This window comes from Mustela nivalis, assembly GCF_964662115.1.
Source record: "Mustela nivalis genome assembly, chromosome: 1".
Lineage (NCBI taxonomy): Eukaryota > Metazoa > Chordata > Mammalia > Carnivora > Mustelidae > Mustela > Mustela nivalis.
In genome coordinates this window covers 81,679,650-81,705,452 of record NC_139020.1, presented here as the reverse complement: position 1 = coordinate 81,705,452, position 25,803 = coordinate 81,679,650, and the positions used below count along the sequence as shown (strand labels likewise).

Genomic DNA, 25,803 nt, shown 5'->3' with positions numbered 1-25,803 from the left:
CATGGAACATTCCCTATTACAGATCACATGTTAGACCACAAAACAAACTGTAACAAATATAGGAAGACTTAAATTCATACCAAGTATCTTCTCTTCCCACAATGGAATCAAACTAGAAATATTCAGCAGCAGAAAACTGGAAATCCATAAATATGTGGAAATTAAAAAAACATTTGCTTGAAAAATCAAAGGGTCAAAGAAGAAGTCACAAGGGAGAGATGCCTAGGCAGCTCAGTCAGTTAAGTATCTGCCTTTGGCTCAGGTCATGATTTCAGGGTCCTAGGACTGAGCCCCGTGTCAGCAGGGAGTCTGCTTCTATCTCTCTCTCACTCTCTCCCCCCACCGCCACACCCCTACCCCTGCTTGTTTTCTTTCTCAAATAAATAAAATCTTTGGGAAAAAAAAAGAAAAGAAAAGAAATCACAGAGGAAATTAGAAACATATCTTGAGACAAATGTCAAGAAAAACACAATATACCACTTACGGTTTTTAAGAAAAACAGTCCTATGAGGGTAGTTTTTTAGCAGAAAATCCCTACATTTAAAAAAGAAGAAAAATCTCAAACTAACAACCTAACTTTACATCTCAAGGAATTAGAAAAAGAAGGACTACATCAAAACACAGCAAAAGGAAAAGATTAATAAGGATCACACGGAAGGGGGATAAGAGACGGCTCTTGATTTCAGCTCAGGTCATGATCTCAGAGTTGTGGGATCAAGTCTCACATCAGGCTCCACGCTGAACAGAGTCTGCTTGTCCTTTTCCCTCCACTCCTCCCCCAGCTCTCCCTTTTCTCAAATAAATGGATAAATAAAATCTTTAAAACAAACAAACAAAAAAGATTAGGCCAGAAATAATGAAATGAAGTACAGTAAAAACAATTTTAAAGTCAGTAAAATAAGGACCACGTGGGTGGTCAATCAGTTGGGCAACCAACTCTTGGTTTCGGCTCATGACATGAACTCAGGTGTTGTGGGACTGAACTCCCCCGCCGGACTCTGCCCTCAGCAGGCAGGTTACTTGAGATTCTTTCTCCCTCTCCCTCCCCTTTTCTGGCCACTCCCATGCACCTGCTCTCTCTCAATCTCTCTCTCTAGTTATTCAATCAATCTTTTAAAAAAGTCAGTGGAACTAAGGATCTCTTTCTTAAAAAATCAATAAAATCAGCAGGCCCCTAACTAGATTAACTAAGGAAAAAAGAAAGATCAACTAAAGTCAGATATGAAACAGGAGAAATTACAACTGATATCAAAGGAATAAAAAGGATTATAAGACTGTTATTAACAATTATACACCAACAAAGCGGATAACAAAAAATATGGATAAATTCATACAAATACATAATCTACCAAAAGTAAATTACGAAGAACAGAAAATCTGAACAGACCTATAGCAAGGAGACTGAATCAGTAATCATAAACCTCACAACAAATAAAAGCCCAGGACCAGATGGCTTCACTGGAGAATTCTAGCAAACATTTAAATAAGAATTAATGCCAATCCCTCTGAAACTCTTCCAAAAAGTTAAAGAGGAGGGAACACTTCCAAACTCATTTTATTACCCTGATACCAAAGCCAAAGATAATACAAGAAAACTACAGACCAATACCTATATTGAATATTGATGCAAAAAACTCAATAAACGAGTTCTAAACGAGTTTTGCTTTAAACGAGTAACAAATCAAATTCAACAGCAAGTTCAAATAACTTTAGAGCATAAAGAAATGGGCTCTGTCCCTTGAATGCAAGTATCATTAAATACAGAAAAATCAACAAGTGTAATATACCACATTAACAAATGAAGAACAAAAATCACATGATCATCTCAATTGATCTAAAAAAGATGACAAAATTAAAATATCTTTTCATCAAAAATACTCAACAAATTAGGAATAGACATAACTCAATATAATAAAGTTCATATACAAAAGGCCTAGAGCTTAACATCATACTCAACAGTGAAAACCTAAAATCATTTCCTCAAAGATCGGTAACAAGGCAAGGATGCCCATACTCACCACTTCTATTCATCATACTAGCAAGAACAATTAGGCAAGAAAAAAAAAAAATCCAAGTCATCTAAATTGGAAAAGACAAAGTAAAATTATGACTTTGACATGATGACATGATCTTACATGTACAAACCCGTAAGATTACACAATACACACACACACACAAAATGTTAACATAAACAAATTCAATAAAGTTGCAAGTTACACAATCAATACTAAAAAAATCAGTTGTGTTAGAAAAATCAGCTGTGTCTCTTTACACTAACAATGAGCAAACTGGAAAGAAAATTAACAATCCCACTTACATTATCATTAAAAAGAACAAAACAAGGAATAAACTTAACCAAGGAAGCAAAAATCTTGTATACACACAATCAAAAGGAAAACACTGCTGAAAAAAATTAAAGATGACACAACAGAAAAATATCTTATGTTCATAACATGGAAAGACTTAGTATTTACTGTTAAATGTCGTTACTATCAAAGCTATCAACAGATGCAATGCAAACACTATCAAAATCCCAAAGGCCTTTTTCACAGATTAGGAAAATTCTAAAATTGATTTTGACTCTCAAAGGACCCCAAATACCCAAAACAATCTACCAAAAAGAACAAAGCTGAAGACCTCACACTTGTGATTTCAAAATATATTACAAGCTATAGTAATCAAAGTATTGGTATTGGCACACAAACAAACAAACAAACTAATAGAAAAGAAGAGAATCTGGAAATAAACCCTTGTATATATGGCCAAATGATTTTCACAATGTTAACAAGACTACACAATGGGAAAATGATGGTTTTTCAATAAATTTTGGGAAAAACCATATCCCCATACAAAATAATGATGATGGACACCTGTACCACATATAAAAATTAACTCAAAATGAGAAGAAGGATGCCTGGGTGGCTCAGTTGGTTGAGCATCTGTCTTTGACTCAGGCCATGATCTCAGGGTCCTGGGATGGAGCCCCATGTTGGGCTCCCTGGTCAGCAGAGAAGCTGCTTCTCCCTTTTCCCCTCCCCCTGCTCATGCTCTCTGTGTCTCTCTCCCTCAAGAATAAATAAATAAAATCTTTTTAAAAAAATGAGGTGAGAGAGGAGATAAGAAATTTATTTGAAAAAAATAATAGCTGGGGCGCCTGGGTGGCTCAGTGGGTTAAGCGGCTGCCTTCGGCTCAGGCCATGATCTCAGGGTCCTGGGATCGAGTCCCGCATCTCTGCTCAGCAGGGAGCCTGCTTCCTCCTCTCTCTCTGCCTGCCTCTCTGCCTACTTGTGATCTCTCTCTGTCAAATAAATAAATAAAATCTTAAAAAAAAAAAAAAAGAAAAAAAGAAAAAAATAATAGCTGACAACTTCCCTACTTTAGGGAAGAGACATTCAGGTCCAGAAAATAGAGATCCCCCCAAAAAAGTAACACAAGGAGGTCCACACCACACCACACCACAATGATAATTAAAATAGGCACAAAGTAGTGATAAATAGGGAACTGTAAAAGCAGCAAGAGAAAAGAAAAAAGTTACATACAAGGAAAAACCCCGTAAGGCTATCAACTGATTTTTCAGCAGTAACACTACAGACCAGAAAGGAATGGTAATGATATATTCAAAGTGTTGAAAGAAAAAAAAACTGAAACCAAGAATACTCTACCTGGCAAGATTATCATTCAGAACAGGAGAGATAATGAACTTCCCAGGCACACAAAAGTCAAAGTTCATGACCACTAAACCAGCCTTATAAGAAACATTAAAGTGCAAAGAAAACATCCAAATGGCCAACAGACACATGAAAAAGTGCTCCACATCCCTTGGCAGCAGGGAAATATAATCAAAACCACAGTGAGATATCACCTCACACAGTCAGAATGGCTAAAATTGACTGTCAGGAAATGACAGGTGTTGGCAAGGTTGCAGAGAAAGGGGAACACTCCTACACTGTTGATGGGAATGCATGCTGCTGCAGCCACAGTATGGAGGTTCCTCAAAAAGTTGAAATACCCTGAGAGATACCCTATGACCCAGCAGTTGCACTACTGGGTATTTACCCTAAAGATACAAATGTAGTGATCCAAAGGGGCATGTGCACCCGAATGTTTATAGCAGCGATGTCCATAATAGCCAAACTATGGAAAGAGCCCAGATGTCAATCAACAGATGAATGGATAAAGATGTGGTATACATATACAATGGAATACTATGCAGCCATCAAAAAAATTCCAAAATCTTGCCTTTTCGACAACATGGATGGAACTAGAGGGTATTCTGCTAAGCAAAATAAGTCAATCAGAGAAAGACAAGTATCATATGATCTCTCTGATACGAGGAATTTGAGAGGCAGGGTGGAGGTTAGTGCAGGGAAGGTAGGGAAAAATGAAATAAGATGGGACCATGAGGGAGACAAACTATAAGAGACTGTTAATCTCAGGAAACAAACTGAGGGTTGCTGGAGGGAAGGATGAGGACAGGGATAGGGATAGGGTGGCTGGGTGATGGACACTGGGGAGGGTATGTGCTACGGTAAGTACTATGAATTGTGTAAGACTGATGATTCACAGACCTTTACCCCAGAAACAAATAATACATTATATGTTAATAAAAAATAAAATAAATTAAAAATAAAATAAAGGGAATTCTTTGAGTGGAAAGAAAAAGTTATCAGCAGAAATAAGAAAATTAAGAAAGAAAAAATTTCATAGGTAAATACAAACATATAATAAAAGAAGTAGATTCATCACTTACAAAATCAGCATGTAGATTAAAGCACAAAAGCAATAAAATCAATTATATCTATAAAAACCAATCAAGGGACTGACAAAATAAAAGGATGTACAGTATGAAAACATATACATAAAACATGGGGGAGGGGATTAAAACTTCATGCTTTTAGAATGGGTTCAAACATAGGTGACTATCAACTTAATATAGACTGCTATATGCATAAGATGTTATATATGACCACAAATTGAACACCTATAACAGATACACAAAAAAATGAGAAAGGAGGCCAGGCATAATACTAAAGAAAATCATCAAATTACAAATAAAGAGAGCAAGAAAAGGAGAAAGGAAAAGAGGAACTACAAAAACCATAGAAAAAGAAACAAAATGGCAATAAATACATACATATCAATAATTACTTTATTTTTTTTAATATTTTATTTGTTTATTTGACAGCTAGAGAGAGAGCACATGTAAGCAGAGTGGCAGGGAGATGGGGAGAGAGAGAAGCAGGCTCTCTGCTGAGAGCCTGATGCGGGGCTCGATCCCAGGACCCTGGAATCATGACCGAGCCGAAGGCAGCCGCTTAACCAACTGAGCCACCCGGGCGCCCCCAATAATTACTTTAAATGTAAATGGACTAAATGCTCCAATCAAAAGACACAAAGTGACAGAAAAGACAAACTGTAGGGGATTATGCTAAGTGAAATACATCAAGCAGAGAAGGTAATTATCATAAGGTTTCCCTCATGTGGAATATAAGGAATAGTGCAGAGGATCAGAGAGGGAGGGAAAACTGAATGGGAAGAAATCAGAGGGAGACAAACCATGAGAGATTCTGGACTCCAGGAAACAAACTGAGGGTTACAGAAAGGAGGGGAATGGGGGATGGGGTAACCAGGTGATAGATATTAAGGTGATGAGCACTGGGTGTTATGCACAACTAATGAATTATTGAACATTACATCAAAAACTAATGTACTAAATATTGGTTAACTGAACATAATAATAAAAAAATCATAGGGGGCACCTGGGTGGCTCAGTGAGTTAAAGCCTCTGCCTTCAGCTCGCATCATGATCCCAGGGTCCTGGGATCAAGCCCTGCATTCAGGCTCTCTGCTCGGTGGGGAGCCTGCTTCCCTCTCTCTGCCTGCCTCTCTGCCTCCTTGTGATCTCTGTCTGTCAAATGAATAGATAAAATCCTTAATAAATAAGTAAATAAATATTTTTTAAAGTAACACCCATAGCATGCTGCCTAAAAGAGACTCACTTCAGAACTAAAGACCCATGCAGACTGAAGATGAAGGGAGAGAAAAACATTTACCATGCAAATGGGAGCAAAAAGAAAGCTGGGGTCACAGTACTAACCTCAGACAAATTAGATTTTAAAACAATAATGTAACGGGTCACCTGGGTGGCTCAGTGAGTTAAGCCTCTGCCATTGGCTCGGGTCATGATCTCAGATCCTGGGATCAAGCCCTGCATCAGGCTCTCTGCTTAGCAAGGAGCCTGCTTCCCCCTCTACCCCACCTATCTCTCTGCCTATTTGTGATCTCTGTCAAATAAATACATAAAATCTTAAAAAAAAAAAAAAAAACCAAAACAGTAATGTAGAAAGGGACAAAGAAAAACACTACAAAATGATAAAGGGAACAATCCAACAAGAGGATATACCAATTGTAAATATTTATGTACCCAACACGGAAGCACCAAAATATATAAGGCAACTATTAACAGATGAGGAAAGAAATTAACAGTCATACAATCACTGTAGGAGACTTTAACACCTACTTACATCAATGGATAAATCTTCCAGAAAGAAAATCAACAAGAAAACAGTGGCTATGAACGACACATTGGACCAGATGGACCTAACATATTCAGAACACTCCACCTAAAACCAGTAGAAAACCCATTCTTTTTAGGAACCCATGGCACATTCTCCAGAACAGATGGCATTTTGGGTCACAAAACAAGTCTGAATAAATTCAAAAAGACTGAAATCATATCATGCATCTTTTCAAACCACAACAGTATAAAACGAGAAATTAATCACAAGTGAAAATCTGGAAGGAACACAAATAGATGGAGATTAAAAAACATGCCACTGGGGCGCCTGGGTGGCTCAGTGGGTTAAGCCGCTGCCTTCGGCTCAGGTCATGATCTCAGGGTCCTGGGATCGAGTCCCGCATCGGGCTCTCTGCTCAGCAGGGAGCCTGCTTCCCTCTCTCTCTCTCTACCTGCCTCTCCATCTACTTGTGATCTCTCTCTGTCAAATAAATAAATAAAATCTTTGAAAAAAAAAAAAAAAAACAACACACCACTAAGGGCACCTAGGTGGCTCAGTCAGTTAAGCGTCTACCTTTGGCACAGGTCATGATCCCAGGGTCCTGAGATCAAGCTCTAAGTTGGGCTCCCTGCTCAGCAGGGAGTCTGCTTCTCCCTGTCCCTCTGCCTGCAGCTCCCCCTGCTTGTGCACTTGTACTCTCTCTCTCTCTTTCTCTGTGTCAAATAAATGAGTAAAATCTTAAAGCAAAACCAAACCAAACAAAACAAAAAAAATGCTACTAAACAATGAATGGGTCAACCAAGAAATCAAAGAGGAAATTAAAAAATACACAGAGACAAATTAAAATGAAAACACAATGCTTGAAAATCTTAGGGATGCAGGAAAAACTGTTCTAAGAGGGGCACCTGGGTGGCTCAGTGGGTTGGGCCTCTGCCTTTGGCTCAGATCATGATCTCAGGGTCCTGGGATCAAGCCCCATGTCGGGAGAGACTATGAACTCTGAAAAACAATCTGAGCGATTTGAAGTGGCGGGGGGTTGGGAGGGTTGGAGGGGAGGTTGGGATACCAGGTGGTGGGTATTATAGAGGGCACAGATTGCATGGAGCACTGGGTGTGGTGAAAAAATAATGAATACTGTTATGCTGAAAATTAAAAAAAAAAGGGGAGCCTGCTTCCCCCTCTCTCTCAGCCCACTTGTGATGTCTCTCTCTGTCAAATAAATAAAATCGCTAAAAAAAAAAAGCTCTTCTAAGAGGGGAAGGTAACAGCAATACAGGCCTACCTCAAGAAACAAGAAAAATCTGAAATAAACAATCTAAACTTATACCTAAAGGAGCTAAAAAAAAAAAAAAAAAAAGCAAAGACCGAAGCCAGTTGAAAGAAGGAAAGAGTAAAGATTGGAGCAGAAATAAGTTAGAGACTAAAATAATTAAGAGATGAACAAAATCAATAGGTAGTTCTTTAAAAAAGATCAACAAAATTGACAAAGCTTTAGCCAGATTCAATCAACAAAATAAAAAAAAAAAAGAGAGAACTCAAATAAAATCAGAAATGAAAGAACCTACACCTCAGAAATACAAAGGTTATAAAAGAATACTATGAAAAAATATATGCCATAAAATGGGCAACCTAGAAGAGATGGATAAACTCCTAGAAATATAACATCCCAGAACCACATCAGGAAGAAACAGAAAATTTGAACACAGACAGATTACTAGTAATGAAATTGAAAAAATAATCGAAAAATTTCCAACAAACAAAAGTCCAGAACAAGATGGCTTTGCAGGTAAATTCTACCAAACATTTTTATTAGAGTTATTATTATTCTCCTCAGATTATTCCAAAACTAGAAGAGTAAGGAAAATTTCCAAATTCATTCTATGTAGCCAGTTTTACCCTGATACCAAAACCAGATAAAGACACCACAAAAGAAAGAGAACATAAGCAAACATCTCTCATGAACATAGGTGCAAAAATCCCCCAAAACATACTAGCAAACCAAATCTAACAATACATTAAATAAAAATATCATTCACCATGATCAAGTGGGATTTATTCCTGGGATGCAAGGGCAGTTCAATATTCACAAATCAATCAAAGTAATACATCTATTTAACAGGAGAAAGGATATAAACCATACAATCATCACAAAAGATATCATAATAGTTGCAGAAAAAGCATCTAACAAAGTACAATACCCATTCATGATAAAACCCTCAATGAAGCAGGTTTAGAAGGAATATACCTCAACCTAAGAAAGGCTATATATGAAAAACCCGCAACAAACATCATACTGAGAGATGAAAAACTGAGAGTTTATCCCTTAAGATCAGGAACAAGACAAGGAAGTCTGTTCTTGTCACTTCTATCACACATAGTAGTGGAAGTCCTAGCCACAACAATCAGAAAAAAGAAATAAAAGCCATCTAAATTAGTAAGGAAGAGGGGAGCCTGGGTGGCTCAGTGGGTTAAAGCCTCTGCCTTCGGCTCAGGTCATGAGCCCCACATCAGGCTCTCTGCTCGGCAGGGAGCCTGCTTCCCTTCCTCTCTCTCTGCCTGCCTCTCTGCCTACTTGTGATCTCGGTCTGTCAAATAAATAAATAAAACTTTTAAAAATAAATAACTAAATAAATTGGTAGGGAAGATATAAAACTGTCACTATTTGCAGATGACATGACATACAGAAAACACTAAAGACTCCACCAAAAACTACTAGAATAAGTCAATTTAATAAAGTCTCATGATGCAAAGCTAATATACAGAAATGTATTATATTTCTATACACTAATAGTGAAGAAGCAGACAGAAATGAAAAAAAAATCCCATTTAAAATTGCACAGAAAAACATAGGAATAAACATAACCAAAGAGATTTAAGACCTCTGTTCTGAGAACTATAAAACACTGATTAAAGATACTGAAGATGATACAAATGAATGGAAAGATATTCCATGCTCATGAACTGAAAGAACAAATATTGTTGCTTTGGTTTTTTAAAGATTTTATTTATTTATTTGACAAAGAGATAGAGAAAGATCGCAAGTAGGCAGAGAGGTAGGCAGAGGGAGAGGGAGAAGCAGGCTCTCCACTGAGCAGAGAGCCCAATGCAGGGCTCGATCCCAGGACGCTGGGATCATGACCTGAGCTGAAGGCAGCCACTTAACCGACTAAGCCACCCAGGTGCCCCAAGAACAAATACTGTTGAAATGTCCATCCTAACCAAAGCAATCTATAGATTTAATGCAACCCTTATCAAAATACCAACATTTTTCACAGAACTAGAAAACAAACAATCCTAAAATTTGTATGGAACTATAGTCAAAACTAAAGATCCAAAGCAATCTCAAGAGGAAAAAAAGAAAAAAAAGAGCTGCAGGTATCATAATCCCCAGTTTCAAGGTGCACTACAAAACTACGGTAATCAAAACAGTATGGTAATAACACAAAAAATAGACACACCGATCAATGGAACAGAATAGAGACCACACATAAACCCATACGGTTTAGTATGAAAAAGGAGGCAAGAATATACAATGGAAAAAAGCAGTCTTCAACAAATGGTATTGGGAAAACTAGACAGGTACATGAAAAGAAAATGAAACTGGACCACTTTCTTATACTACACACAAAAATAAAGACCTAAATGTGAGACTGAAACCATAAAACTTCTAGAAAATAGGTAGTAATCTGCATCAGCTTTAGCGATAGTTTTCTAGATATGTCTCCTCAGGTAAGGGAAACAAAAGCAAAAATATACTTTTGGAACTACACCAAAATAAAAAGCTTTTGCACTGTGAAGGAAACCATCAACAAAAGGGTAAACTACTGAATGAGAACAGATATTTGCAAATAATATATTTGATAAGAGGTAATATTCAAAGTCTCTAAAGAACTTCTACAGCCCAACACCAAACCGAGACAGACACACACACACACACACACACACACACACTATCCAAGTAATAAATGGGCGGAGGACTCATGTAAGTTTTCTAAAAAGAGATAACATTTAGATGGCCAACAGACAAATGAAAAGATGCTGAACATACTCATCATCAGAGAAATGCAAATCAAAACCACATTAAAATATTACTTAATATTACCTGTCAGAATGGCTAGAATTAAAAAAACGAGAAATATTCGTTGGCAAGGATGCAGAGAAAACGGAACCCTCATGCACTATTGGAAGGAATGAAAACCAGTGCAATCACTGTGGAAAACAGTATGCAGGTTCCTCAAAAATTTAAAAATAAAAATACTATAAATATGTATACAAATGTGTGTCATGCGCACGCGCGCGCACACACACACACACACACACACACACACATAGAGTACTACTGAACCATAAAAAAGAATGAGACCTTGCCATTTGCAATACCTAGGGGGTTAAATAAGTCAGACAAAGAAAAATAATATATGATTTCACTTTTATGTGGAATCTAAAAAACAAAACAAACAAGTAAACATAAAAAGCAGAATAAGACCCATAAACAAAGAAACAAATTGATGGTTGCCAGATGGGAAAGGGTTGAGGGATGGGCAAAATGGGTGAAGACAAATGGGAGGCACAGGTTTCCAATTCTGGAATGAATATTTCATGGGGATAAAAGGAATAACATAGGGAATGTAGTCAACAGTACAATAATAGTGTTATACAGTGACAGATGATAGCTACATTTGTGATGAGCTTAGCATAACATATAAATCTGTGGCATCGTTATGCTGTACAAACTAATGTAAATTGTATTTAAAAGAACAACACGGGGGTGCCTGGGTGGCTCAGCTGGTTAAATATCTGCCTTTGGCTCAGGTTATAATTTCGGGGTCCTGGGATGGAGCCCCACATTGGGCTCCCTACTGAGCAGGGAGCCTGCTTCTCACAATCCCGCTCCTGCTTATACAGACTCTCCCTTTCTCTCTCTCTGTCAACTAAATAAATGAAATCTTTTGAGAAAATTGTTGAATCATTATTTTTAAAAAATCTTTAAAACATACACACACAGCCTGGTTAAGGGTAGGGCACAATAATGCTGAGCTAATAAAAATAAAGAAGAAGAAATTAGCAAGGTTTATATGAGGAAAACTTTAAAACACTACTGGATCACAAAAAGACTTGCCTAAAACAAATGAAAAACGATCCCTCTGCTCTTAGAACAACTCAACATGACAAAGATGGCAGTTCTCCATAATTTGGAAGTTTAATGAATTCCCAATAAAGACACCAAAAAGTTTTTACTGGACTTAAATGAGTTAATATCAAAGTTTATATGAGAAAATAAAGAGTTCACATGAAAATAACAGCCAAAATAACACTGAAAAAGGAAAGCTAAAAGTCAAAGAGGGACTTAGCCTTACCGAACATTAAAGTATACTGTGAAGTTTCTGGGGCACCTGAGTGGCTCAGCTGGTTAAAGGACCAAATCTTGATTTTGGCTCAGGTCATGCTCTCAGAGTCGTGAGATCAAGCCCCAGGTCGAGCTCTGGAGTGTGGAGACTGCCTGGGATTCTCTCTTTCCCTCTGCCCCTTCCCCAGCTCTCTAAAAAAACAAAAACAAACAGATAACAACAACAACACAACACACACACACACACACACACACAGTTAAGTTCCTATAATTAGAAGTGTGGTACTAGTGCATAAATGAAAAGCAGACTAGTGGAATATGCACACTCAAGAAAAAGACCCAAGTACTAATGCAATTTAGTGTATCAATAAAGAGGGGCACCATACATCACTGGGGCAAAGATGGCCCTATTTAAATAAAGAGGTGATGTGACAACAATCAACTGAAAAAACAATTGATCCATACCTCATTATCACTGACAAGAATAAATCCACACATACAAAAGACATGTATGTAAAAAATGAAATAAACAGGTATGCTGTAAAGATACATCAGTAAGGGGCGCCTGGGTTGCTCAGTGGATTAAGCCGCTGCCTTCGGCTCAGGTCATGATCTCAGTGTCCTGGGATCGAGCCCCGCATCGGGCTCTTTGCTCAGCGGGAGCCTGCTTCTTTCTCTCTCTCTGCCTGACTCTCCGCCTACTTGTAATCTTTCTGTCAAATAAATAAATAAAATCTTTAAAAAATAAAAAAAGATACATCAGTAAATATCCCTTTATCTGGATGGAAGCAAGGAATTTCTCCATATTCTGAATATAAGAAATGAAGGAAAGAAGCATTGAGTGATATATCTGATTGCATAAAAACCTTCTGCATGGCGAACAAATAGCATGAACAAACACAAAAGACAACTGAAAAACTAAGAGAAAATATTTGCCATATGTATTACATCTAAAGGGTTAATCTACTGAGTAAGTAACCCTAAAATTTAAAAAAATTTAAACAATACCAAAAACCCAAAAGACATGAAGAGAAAATTTACTCACAAAAACAATAGAAAAATGGCCCCAAACATATAAAAAGATGTTCAAACTCACTTATGATAAAAAATGAAAACCAGGGGCGCCTGGGTGGCTCAGTGGGTTAAGCCTCTGCCTTCGGCTCAGGTCATGATCTCAGGGTCGGGCTCTCTGCTCAGCAGGGAGCCTGTTTCCCTCTATCTCTCTCCCTCTCTGTCTGCCTCTCCGTCTACTTGTGATCTCTCTCTGTCAAATAAATAAATCTTAAAAAAAAAAAAAAATGAAAACCAAAACTGCATTACAACCATTTCTCAGGAGGTTGAGCAAAATGGCAGGGAGAGTAGGAGACCTAAATTTCTTCTAGTCCCAAGAATTCAGCTAGCTAGTTAGCAAACCATTCTGAACAGCCACGAACTCAATAGGAAATCAAAGAAAAGAATAGCAACAACTCCATGAACAGAAAAGAGACCACTTTCTGGAAGATAGGAGGTGCGTAGAAGTGAATCCCAGCCAATATACCAGAAAACTGACGGTGGGAGAGGAGTGAGCTTCCATCAACCAGCTCCCACAAGTGATAAAGCAGTGGAGCACAAAATCAGAACTTTTAAAAGTCTGCTCCACTGAGGAACATTGATCCAGTGGCTAAGTGGGGGATGGAACCCTTGCTGGCACAGTGTGGTCTCAGGATCCTTGGCTGTCACAGTGTGGTCTCAGGATCACTTGCCTAAGTGTGGGAGAACTTCTAGGTATCAGAGCAGGGAAACCAGCTTCAAAGACAGAGCCTAGGAGTGGGATTTCAGCTCCAGGTTGCCATAAACCGGGGATGGAGATTGGGAGACCACCCTTTTCATTCTCATCCTCCAATAAAAGCTTCCGAGAGCAAACCCAAGCAGATTAGGTAGCCTGGCCCCTGGCAAGGGCAGTGCAATTATGTCTTTGGCAAAGACATTTGAGAATCACTGTAATGGGCCCCTCCCCCAGAAGGTCAGAAAGAACATCCAGCCAAGACCAAATTTACCCATCAATGAGAACTCCAAAACTCCAGTGCTAGGGGAATACAGCACATAGAATTCATGGCTTTTTCTCCATCATTCTTTGGTCTCTCAAAGTTAATTTTTAAATGTTCTTTTTTTTTTTTAATTTTTTTCTTTCCATTTTCAACCTATACCTTATCAATTGCTTTTTAAAATTTTTTTTAAATTTTCATTATTACAGTCATATTCTATTCGTTCATTGTATTTAACTTTCTTTTTTAAGATATATAAATTTTTTTCTTTCTTTAAAATTTTGGGATACAATTTCCTCTAACTGACCAAAATATGTCCTAAATCTAGTGTATGGCTTTGTTCTATTCACCTGCCTGATTACATTCTGTCCCTTTTCTTTTTTCTTTTTTTGAAATTTTCTTCTTACCTTTTTCAACTAACATCATCTCTTATCAATTACTTTTTTAAAATCTTTTTAAATTTTCATTTTAAAGCCATATTCCATCACTTCATTGTATTTATCCTTATTTTTGTGTATATATATAAAGTTTTCTTTAAAATTGTAGGAAGCAGTTTCTTCTAAAAGGCCAAGATATACCCAAAATCTAGTGTGTGGCTCTGTTCTATTCACCAGCCTGATCATATTCTTTTTTTCCTTCTCTTCCCCCCGGTTTTAGGTGTCTTCTGATTTGTTTAGTGTATATTTTTCTGGGGTTGCTGTTACCCTTTTAACATGTTTTTCTCTCAGCGATCTATTTTTCTCTGGACAGAATGACAAAATGGAAAAACTCACCTCAAAAAAAGACAAGACACAGTATGGACTGCCAGGGACCTAATCAATACAGACATTAGTAGGCTGTTGGAACTAGACTCACAATGATGATTATACAGATGCTAGCTGGTCTTGAAAAAAGCACAGAAGATACTAGAGAATCCCTTTCTGGAGAAGTACAATTGAACCAAGTCAAAATCAAAAAGGCTATTAATGAGGTGCAATCAAACATAAAGGCTCTAACTGCTAGGATAAATGTGGCAGAAGAGAGAATTAGTGATATAGAAGACCAAATGAAAGAGAAGAAAGAAGCTGAGAAAGAGATAAACAACTACTGGATCACAAGGTGAGAATTCGAGAAATAAGTGATACCATTAAGGCAAAACAATATTAGAATAAATGAGATCCCAGAAGAAGAAGAAAGAGAGATGGACAGAAGAGATATTGGAGCAAATAATAGTGGAGAACATCCCTAATTTGCAGAAGGAAAGATACATCAAAATCCAGGAGGCACAGAGAACACCCTTCAAAATCAATATAAATAGGTCAATACCCTATCATCTAATAGTAAAAGTTATAAGTCTCAGAAACAGAGAAAATCCAGAAAGCAGCTTGGGAAAAAAGGTCTGCAACCTAAAACGGTAGGAACATTAGATAGGCAGCAGACCTATCCGCAGGGGCCTGGCAGGCTAGAAAGGACTGGCATGATATATTCAGAGCATTAAACGAGAAAAATATGCAGCCAAGAAAACTATATTCAGCTAGACTGTCATTGAAAATAGAAAGAGAGATAAAAAGCTTCCAAGACAAAAAAAACTAAAAGAATTTGTGATCACCAAACCAACCCTACAAGAAATATTGGAAGGGCTCCTCTAGGCAAAAAAAAGTCTAAAAGTAACATAGACCAGAAAGGAACAGAAACAATATACAGTAATAGTCACCTTACAAACTATACAATGGCACTAAATTCTTATCTTTCAATAGTCACCGTGAATGTAAATGTGCTGAATGTCCCAATCAAAAGACACAGGGTATCAGAATGGATAAAAAAACCAGACCCATCAATACACTGTCTGAAAGAAACTCATCTTAGACCCAATGACACCTTCATATTTAAAGTGAGGGGGTGGAAAACCATTTACCATGCTAATAGACACCAACAGAAAGCTGGGGTGCCAATCCTAATCTAAAATTACATTTTAAAACAAATACTATAATAAGAGATGAGAAAGGACACTATATTATACTTAAAGAATGTATGCAACAAGATCTGACAATTTTAGTATCAATAAATCTATATATTTATGCCCCTAACATGTGAGCTGCCAAGTATATAAGCCAATTAACAACAAAATCAAAGAAACACATTGACAATAATACAATACTAGGTAGGGGACATTAATACTCTCCTCACTGAAATGGACAGATTGTCTAAGCAAAAGATCAACAAGAAAATGAGGGCTTTAAATGACACACTGGACCAGATGGACATCAAAGATATATTCAGAACATTCCAACCCAAGGCAACAGAATACACATTCTTCTCTAGGGCACATGAAATATTCTCCAGAATAGTTCACATCCTGGGTCACAAATCAGGTCTCAACTGGTACCAAAAGACTGGGATCACTCCCTGTGCATTTTCAGACCCCAGTGCTTTGGAACTAGAACTCAAGCACAAGAGGAAGGTTGGAACAAACTCAATACATGGAGGCTAAAGAACATCCTTCTAAAGAATGAATGGGTCAACCAGTAAATTAAAGATGAATTTTAAAAATTCATGGAAACAAATGTTCAAAATCTTTGGGATGCAACAAAGGCTGTCCTAAGAGAAAAGTATATAGCAATACACGTTCTTCTCAAGAACCAAGAAAGGTCTCAAGTACACAACCTAACCCTACACCTAAAGGAGCTGGAGAAAAAACAGCAAAGAAAGCCTGAACACAGAAGGAGAAAAGAAATAATAAAGATCACAGCAGAAACCAATGAAAAGGAAACCAAAGGAACAGTAGAACAGACTGACACAACTAGGAGCTGGTTCGTTGAAAGAATTAATAAGATTGATAAACCCTTGGCCAAACTTATTAAAAAAGGAGAGAGAAAGAGTGAGAGAAAGGACCCAAATTAATAAAATCATGAATGAAAGAGGAGAGATCACAACCAACACCAAAGAAATACAAACAATTATAAGAACATATTATGGGCAACTATACGCCAGCAAATTTGACAGTCTGGAAGAAATGAACACATTCCTAGAGATGTATCAACTATAAAATCTGACCCAGGAAGAAATAGAAAACCTGAACAGACCCATAACAGCAAGGAAATTGAACCAGTCATCAAAATTCTCCCAACAAGTAAGAGCCCAGGGCCAGATGGTTCCCAGGAGAATTCTACCAAACACTGAAAGAAGAATTAATACCTATTTCTAAAACTGTTTCAAAAAATGGAAATGGAAGGAAAACTCTCAAACTCATTTCATGAGACCAGCATTACCTTGATCCCAAAACCAGACAAAGAACCCATCAAAAAGGAGAATTACAGACTAATATCCCTGATAAACATGAATACAAAAATTCTCACCAAAATACTAGCTGATAGGATCCAAGAGTACATTAAAGGATATTTACCACAACCAAATGGGTTTTATTCCTGGTTGGTTCAACATCGCCCAATCAATGTGATAAACCATGTTAATAAAAGAAAGAACAAGAACCATATAATACTCTCAATAGATGCCAAAAAGTCATTTGACAAAATACAGCATCCTTTCTTGATTAAAACTCTTTACAGGAGAAAGGGAAGTGCTATTTCTCTGGTATACCTTTTTAGTACAGTACTGTCTGTTGGAACCATATTAATGTTTCACCTACTAAAATAAAGGGAGGAAGGGGGCCTGGCTGCCTCAGTCAGTAGAGCATGCAACTCTTGGTCTCAGGATGGTGAGTTCGAGCCCCATGTTGGGTACAGAGATTAATAAAAATAAATAAACATAACGAAATTAAAAATAAAAAAAAGGGGGGGCAAATAAAAGTTTTAAATTTAGCAGGATAAAAAAACAGTATGAAATACAAACAAAAACAAACAAACCTAAGTCTTTGAAGAAACTAACCATAGTGAAGTTAAAAAGAAAACTATATACCACCCCCACAGTAAAGATAAAAAGCATAAAAAATTATTGACTCTAGGGGCGCCTGGGTGGCACAGTCAGTTTAGCATCCAACTCTTGTTTTCAACTCAGGTCATGATCTCAGGGCCCTGAGACTGAACCCTAAGCCAGGCTCCATGCTCAGCAGGGAGTCTGCTTAAGATTCTCTCTCTTTCCCTTTGCTCCTCCAGCTTGTGCGCACACATGTTCTTGCTCTATTTCTCTCTAAAAATAAATACATAAATCTTTTTTTTTTTAAATTATTGACTCTGTGTTTGTTTTTTACAGGGGTATATATCAGCAATTCTGAAACTACTTTCTGTGTACTCTAGAACAAAGAAGTAAGTAAATGTACTGTAGATAACAGGAGCAGATTCTTCACTGTTGCAAAGGAAGCATTATGTGTCACAACGTGAATACTTTGAGAACATAAAAATTATATTAAGATAAAAATTATAACCACCTGCTTACTCTATAACTTATCCCTGGAAACTGCAGCAAACTTCACACATTTGACTTCCTTCCTGCCATCTCCTAGAACACGCTTTATCTTTCAAGAATTTTTTACATACGTAACGTTTTCTGAAGTTTTGACTTAACACAACTGAAATCACTCATTTCTATTAAAAAGCAGAGATCACTAACAACATAGCTTCAGATTTAGAATCATACAGTATTTTTTTCTTTGAAAAACTCACTACTTTCATCTTCCCTGTTTAAATTATAGCCTTGGTAAACTCAAGGAATGAGTTCAATTTTATTGTTAAACCAAGATTAAACTCATTTAATTCTTAAAATATACTTTCCAAAATAATATGTGTATAGGGCATGTATTTTCTCAAAATTTTAGACTTTTCAGTGACTTCTGATTAGTTACCATAGTTAAATGCCAACGTGTTGATGCAAAAGGTGGAGAAGTTGCTGTTTTGAATAAACCTCTGAATTTGTTTTCCAATATACAAAATAAAGGTATTACTGTGCATTACACCTTAACAGAGTTACAAAACTCAAACTACTAAATGCATGTTACCCTAAATAGTTTGTAGTTGACTAGATACCACTGCTACTCTTTTTAAGGTCTTCTTTGCATTGCAAAGGAAAAGCAATTAACATTTCCAGATTCCCCTTTGGAGACAGTTTTAAGTAGATAATTGGGCAGAAAAACAGCTTCCAGGTGAGTATCCTGAGAACCACTCACTTCGGTGCTACAAACTAGGAGAGTACTTAAAACTTCCAGTGGCTTCTGAGCAAACAACCAGCTGCCATGCTTCAAGTTAAAATAATCAGTGACAGCTTCCCTAATTGCCTGGAGTCTTCCAGTGGTTACAAAAGTTCCCTCTGTTAAAACCCTGATGCTTGGAATCAAGCTATAAATGACTGATACATGTGACGATATATGGGAGTATATGAGAAAATACTTTATAAACTAAAAAAGGCCATAAAAAGCATAAATTATTATTTTTGTTCCCACTGATGGGAAACTTCAGTTGAAGTTGTTTTCTGATAATCAGCCTCTTTTTAGACAAAACAATACAACCAAAATAAAGCTTTCCTTCTACAAATCAATAAAATAATAAAACATTTTCTTGCTACAAAACCAAACACTCTACCTAACTTCATTTCCCCCAATTAAACATTCACTCAAACCAAGGAATGTTTACCAGCAAGGCATTTTGCTAGGTAATAAGAGGACCCCCATACTTCAAGAATTTACAATATATGAGAAAATCAAAACATAATATTCAAAATATAATTGCTAAAAATCAGGAGCCACATGTGATGGGGGGTCAAAAAAAGAGGATTAAACTTGACTTGGGAGTGAAAAATCAAGAAAGGATTGAGAAAGAATTAAAGGTTAAATAGAACTAAACATTAAAGGATAAGAAGGTTTCATAAAGTACAGATACTGTAAGAAAGGGGAAAAAAGAGCATGCTCAAAGAAACAAAGCTAGCAAATCGGGTACGTGAATGGAAAAAAAGGCATCTAACACAAGAGTGGCTTAGCCATGGAGTATGACAAATGACAGGAGGCTGAGGCCAAATAACACAAGGCCAGAAACCTAAACATTTGAACTCCACTGCTCTTAACCAACTTCAGATTCACATGGTGAATTATAAAATTTTGTGCCCTAAATAACAAAACCAGGCTGCTAATATACTCCCACAAGTAAAGCCTAATAGTAGTACGAAGAATTAAGCAGACAAAAGAAACTGATCTGCCTAAAATGCTTTTCATCCTAACATTCTTCTGCTCAAAAACCTTCAATAATTTCTGAATGCCTCCTTTTATCGACCATCAATACCATAATCCCCGTCCTACTAAACCAAATTTTCTACCATTGCCCAAACATACAACTGACTCCAGATAGGCTATTCTCTTTATTACTGACCCTTGAGCACAGAGTATTAGTCTGTGTATTAGTATAATAGTCTAGCTGTGTATTAGTCTGTTCTGGCTGTGATAAGAAAATACTGCAGACTGGACAGCTAAAACAACAGAAATTTATCTTTCACAGCTCTGGAGACTTTAAGTACAAAATGAAGATGCAAGCTGATGTGATTCCTGGTGAGGGCTGCCTTCCTGGCTGAAAAAAATTATAAATATCCATCTTTTCACAGTCTTCAAGTCGCCTTTTCTCTGAGTGCAGACTCACAGAGACAGAAGTCTCTCCCTTCCTCTTCATTTAAGGCCTAGAGGATTAAAGCTCCACCCTATGACCTCATTTAACCTTAACCTTAAATACCTCCAATAACAACCCTATGTTCAAATATAGTTATATTGTGGGTTAGGACTTCAACATATGAACTTACGGGAGACACAAACTCATCCCAATACACACAGAGGCAAGATCTTGAAAGACTTTACAGCTTCTCCACTTACATTCTTCAAAAATTTCCTCCATCATGTGAAAAAGCCCAGGCCGGCCTACTGAGGATGAGAAGCCAATGATGATGAGTGACCCCAGAAGAAACTAGCAAAAGAACCACCAGCTGAACTCAGTCAAAATCATAAAGTTATGAGAACAGAAGTGACTGTTGCTTTATATCACTAAGTTTGGAAATAGTCTGTTACAAAACCATAAATATCTGATATGACTTACCTTCTTGTTCTGCTTTTTGACCTAGATCTCTGAACTCTATAGGATTTCCCTCGACCCCTTGAACGACTTCGACTTCGTTTTCTTCTAGAGCCATAAGAAGAGCTACTGCTTGATCGATGCCTGCGTCTGAAATAAAATATAATCAAGTGTCATTTGTATAAAAAAGTGTTTATGAGAACCTGGGTGGCTCAGTCAGTTAAGCATCTGCCTTCAGCTAAGGTCATGATCTCAGGGTCCCGGGATAAAGCCCCACATTGGGCTCCCTGCTCAAAAGGGAGTCTGCTTCTCCCTCTTCCCCTCACCCTGCTCGTGTTCTCTCTCTCATTTTCTTTTTCAAATAAATAAATGAAATTAAAAAAAAAAATTTTACAGGCATTAAAGAGAAATCATCTAGATTCTAAAGAATCACCTCATTTTTACTACTTCTCAATCCTTCCTAGAAGCAAATAGAGAAAAAGTTATTCTTCTTGAAGAGTCAGATGACTGATTCATAACTTAGTGACTGGATCAGCTACCAATTAAAACATTAGGGGTGCTCAGTGGATACAATCCTTCAAATATTATCAGATAATATGTTATGAGAACTATACTAGTTAACATCTACAAAGAATGACAAAGGAAGAAGACACTAGACATGTGAATTGGGCCTTACAAAAAGGAAAACCTTTGGAGGAGGGACGTGTTGGACCAAATGGGTTAAGGAGAAAGGGAAATATAGGCCTCCAGTAATGAAATGAGTAAAGCATAGGAATAAAAAGCAGAGCCTAAGGAATACAGTCAATGATACTGTAATGGCAATGTAATGGGACAAATGGGAGCTACACCTGTGAACATAGCATAATTTATAAATTTGTCAAATCGCTAAAATATAAATCTGAAACTAATACGACATACTCAAATAAAAAAGTAAAAATGAAAAACAAGAACAAAAACAAAAAAAACCTTTTAGGTTGGGACTTAACCCTCATAAATATGTAACTCCTAAAACAAAAAATGTTTCACCTAGAAAAATTAAAAGTACAAAAACATATGAACTCCAAAGAATGTTATTCTCACTACTGTACAAAAGAAAATTATGAAAATCACCTTCTATCATATGAATGAGAACGAGGCTGAAGATCTCTGGACCAAGATCTTGACTTTGACCTTGATTTCCTTCCACCTTTCTTTCGGCTGTATGTTCTACTATCTGAAGAACTACTTGAAGATGACCGTCTACGGTGTTTCTTTTTTCTCTTGCTTCTGCTTTCTTCTTCAGTATCTGAAGACCGGCGTCCCATTTCTAAGTTCAAATTCAAAGAAAATTAGTTCTAGCCCAATGGCACAATGGATGAAATTCAACATAATAATTATTGTAGAACTTTGTAAGAATTTAAAGGGTCTCATTTAAAGTAAAACTTTAAATGTACTTGGCTTACTGACAAGACATGAGAAATTGCTCTAGTACAGTCTTTGAGGATTATCAATTAACAGTTTTTAAAATTCACGAACTATTTAAATGTATCCATAACTTTTTCAAATGTCTCTCAAGAGTCAATCCTGAGAACAGCTCATTATAATAATTTTCTTTTAAGTTGCACTTATCCTTACTTATATAATACTTGGTTTAGGGTCTACTTGGTTTAGGGATCAACCAATAATCCTTTATTTCCACATTCCTTAAATATAAAAAGTATTTTACTATCTTTTAGAGTTATATTTTTCTAACTAAAAGTTCTAAATTTTAAATGGATAAAACCTCATTAGTCATCAACAAAGTGCAAACTGAAATAATGCACTATCACCATTTCATTAGTGAAATCTGAGGGAGGGAGGAAATGGTCACTGCACTACTAAAGTTGGGGACACCTGGGTGGCTCAGTCACTAAAGCATCTGCCTTTGGCTCAGGTCATGATCTCAGGGTCCTGGGATCCAGCTCTGTATTGGGCTTCCTGCCCAGAGGGGAGCCTGCTTCTCTCTTTTCCACTCTCCCTACTTGTGCTCTGTCAAATAAAAAAATAAAATCTTTAAAAAATATATAAAGTACTAACGTTGATGAGGTTATTGTAAAGTGAGTCAATTCAACACACTGCTCGTTCCTATATAAAGTGATGATATAATCCTTCCAGAAAGCAATTAAGCAATTTAAAGAGAGTCATAAAAATGATGATTTTTTTTGACAAAGCAATACTATTTCTAAGAATTTATCTGCAAAGTTTTTCTCAAAAGGAAACTATATTCATTATAACATTATTAAAACCATATCTACAGAGACTACAATTTATGAAAATATGTACCTATAAGAGGCGCCTGGTGGCTCAATCAGTTAAGTGTCTAACTCTTGATTTTAGTTCAGGTCACAATCTCAGGGTTGTGAGATCAAGCCCTACGTCAGGCTCTGTACTGGGTGTGGAGCCTGCTTAAGATCCTCTCTCTCACTCTCTCTCCGCTCCTCCTCCATATATATATGTATGTACATACACACACACATATATATATATACACATACACACATATATATGTGTACATATGAGTAACAGCAAAATTGAAAATAACTGGTAATTTTTTTTAAATTTTATTTATTTGAGAGAGAGACTGAGAACACAAATGGAAAGGAAAAGCAGAAGGAGAGGGAGAAGCAGAGGGAGAAGCAGACTCCCCACTGAACAGGGAGCCTGATGTGGAGCAATTCCAGGACCCTGGGATCATAAACCAAACGGAAGGCAGACTCTTAACCTGAGCTACCGACTCAACCAACTGCCCCCAAACTAACTGATAATACTGAAGTGATGAAACTGGGTAATTATTTTATTTTACACTATTTTCTATAAGGCTATGGTAAGGCTTATAAGGCTATAAGGCTTGTATATTTAGTATACAAAAGGAAAAAAAAACTACAGAAAAAGAACTTAAGGTTTTTATACCTAAGAATTAACTTAGTTGATAAAAAGCTTACTTATCTTACTTTAAAGTTAGCCTTTATAAAGAGTTTCATATGCAATCTCACTTATTTTAACAAAATAGTTATTAGCTATCTTTCAATATCACATAAAAGCAAGATCCATCGTATATAATGGTTAAGATAAACCGTTAATGGATCAGATAAATAAAAATCTGTTTCCCTTTAATATTTATTCAAAATAAATTAATATCATTACTATAAACAAAGCAATATGTTAAATTACAGCTTTGTTTTCAGAACGGTCAGATGAGGCATCCCCTCCCTAACTCTAATACAATACCACTTGAAAATTGCTGTCAGGACTAATCCAAAATTCTAAGTTATTTACCTAGAACCAGAATTAGACTTTAAATCTAGTTAGGAACCTCTAAGATGTTCACAGTTCTAACATTTTACAGTTAACAAAATATTGGAAAGACTTGGTTTTGAAACTTTCAGTGAATCACTAGTGTAGCTAAACCAGCTTCCTCACTGAAAAATGACACTGCACAGGTTAAAAGATCACCATGACCCTTTCCAGCTTCAAAATTCTATGATTATGAAATTATACATATATAGGTAATATAAATGTACATATATACATATTTAAATATTTACACATATATATAACATCTGTATATTTCCATTAAAGAATGTATACATAACTGAGTTATAACAATCACCTAAGTTTTCCTATATCCTGGCATTTCCTTCCTTTCTTGTTTTCATCTTTAGACAGTTAAGAATTTTCTTTACCCATAAATAAACATTTAAATAAGATGAGTTTTTATTATAATCTTCTTATCTGGTTAAAAAATACTAAAATGAGTGTGAAAGGATAAAAAAGTGTAAATTCACAAGAATTAAGAGACTAAAAGAGAAAACAACAGGAACAGTAGACAAGATATGTCAATAAATTTTCAGCAAATGAAAAACAGATGGAGGATCTAGAGCTAAGAAAGCTGATTATCACACAACTGCAGAGAATTGCAACAAGAGAAAAGCCAATTCACCCAGCAAAAATCAGAAAGGCTCAGGAATTTGAGACACCAGATACCATAGCCAGCACAACAGGTCAAGACTAAAACACAGAGGAGTTGAAAATCTGTAAAAGAAGTAATCGCCCAGGCCCCTTCCCTGACCCAAACCAGACAAGTGATTACTCCTCCCCAAACCCAGCAGGAAAGGTGAGGGGTTTTTTTTTAGGAAAATAATGAAACAATAAGCAGAGGTCCAGGCACACAGTAAAAGAGGGCAGAAAGATGCTAAACTAAAAGTTAAAGGAAAGTGAAAGTCTTCAATCTAATGGGAAATACTACAGCACTAATGTGCTTGGATCCAAGAATTCTGGAAAAGGATTCTTTGCAAAAACTGAATAGTCAAAAAAGGTATACAAATATTTGAAGCTCCCCCAGGGAAAAAAGGCCAGGCTCTTATCCAATCACCCTATCACCAAGTCCACCAGTTACCAAACCCAAACCTTAAACACGGTAAACTTTTCTCCGTAAACTTTTTAAACTTTTTAGCAATTATACAATGAAAGGTAAACAGTCACGTGATGAAAGCCTTTATCCTAAGAGACAGAAACCAAAACAGAAAAATAAAAGCAACTTGTAGTAAACAAGAGACATCAAAAAAATTACTGTTAATATCCCCAGAAACACATGAGAAGATGATCCAGCAAACAAGAATAGGAGGAACACTCAAAGAACAGGAAAACGTTAAATATAAGCAAATGGTAATTTGTAATAAAAAAATACAATAGGGTTAGAACATAAGGTCAAAGGACTCACAGAAAGGAGAAAGAAAAAGATAAAAAACAGGAGGTAAAAGAAGATCAATCTAGAAAATCCAATATCCAATCAATATGCATTTCATAAAAAAAGAATGCAAAAAGGAGATATAGAAAAACACCCAAAGAATTTCCAGAATTGAAGGATATCAACTGCTTTAAATCCCCAGAACAATGAATTAATAAAAGATTTACACCA

The 25,803-nt window shown here is 36.6% G+C and overlaps 1 protein-coding gene across 5 annotated transcripts in view; it reads right to left on the bottom strand.

The window, feature by feature from the left end:
• RSRC1 (arginine and serine rich coiled-coil 1) overlaps positions 1–25,803 on the bottom strand; it is a 377,694-nt gene that overhangs the window by 346,885 nt on the left and 5,006 nt on the right. For 4 of the 5 annotated variants that reach the window (XM_082687410.1, XM_082687407.1, XM_082687408.1 and 1 more), the window contains exons 2-3: positions 21,978–22,173; positions 20,892–21,017 (exon numbers count right to left, since the gene is read on the bottom strand). In XM_082687410.1, coding sequence (XP_082543536.1) covers positions 20,892–21,017; positions 21,978–22,171 — 320 coding nt within the window. In that variant the 5' untranslated portion in view covers positions 22,172–22,173. Of the gene's footprint in view, positions 1–20,863; positions 21,018–21,977; positions 22,174–25,803 lie in introns of all 5 variants that reach the window. The other variant, XM_082687409.1, reaches the window with a different exon arrangement.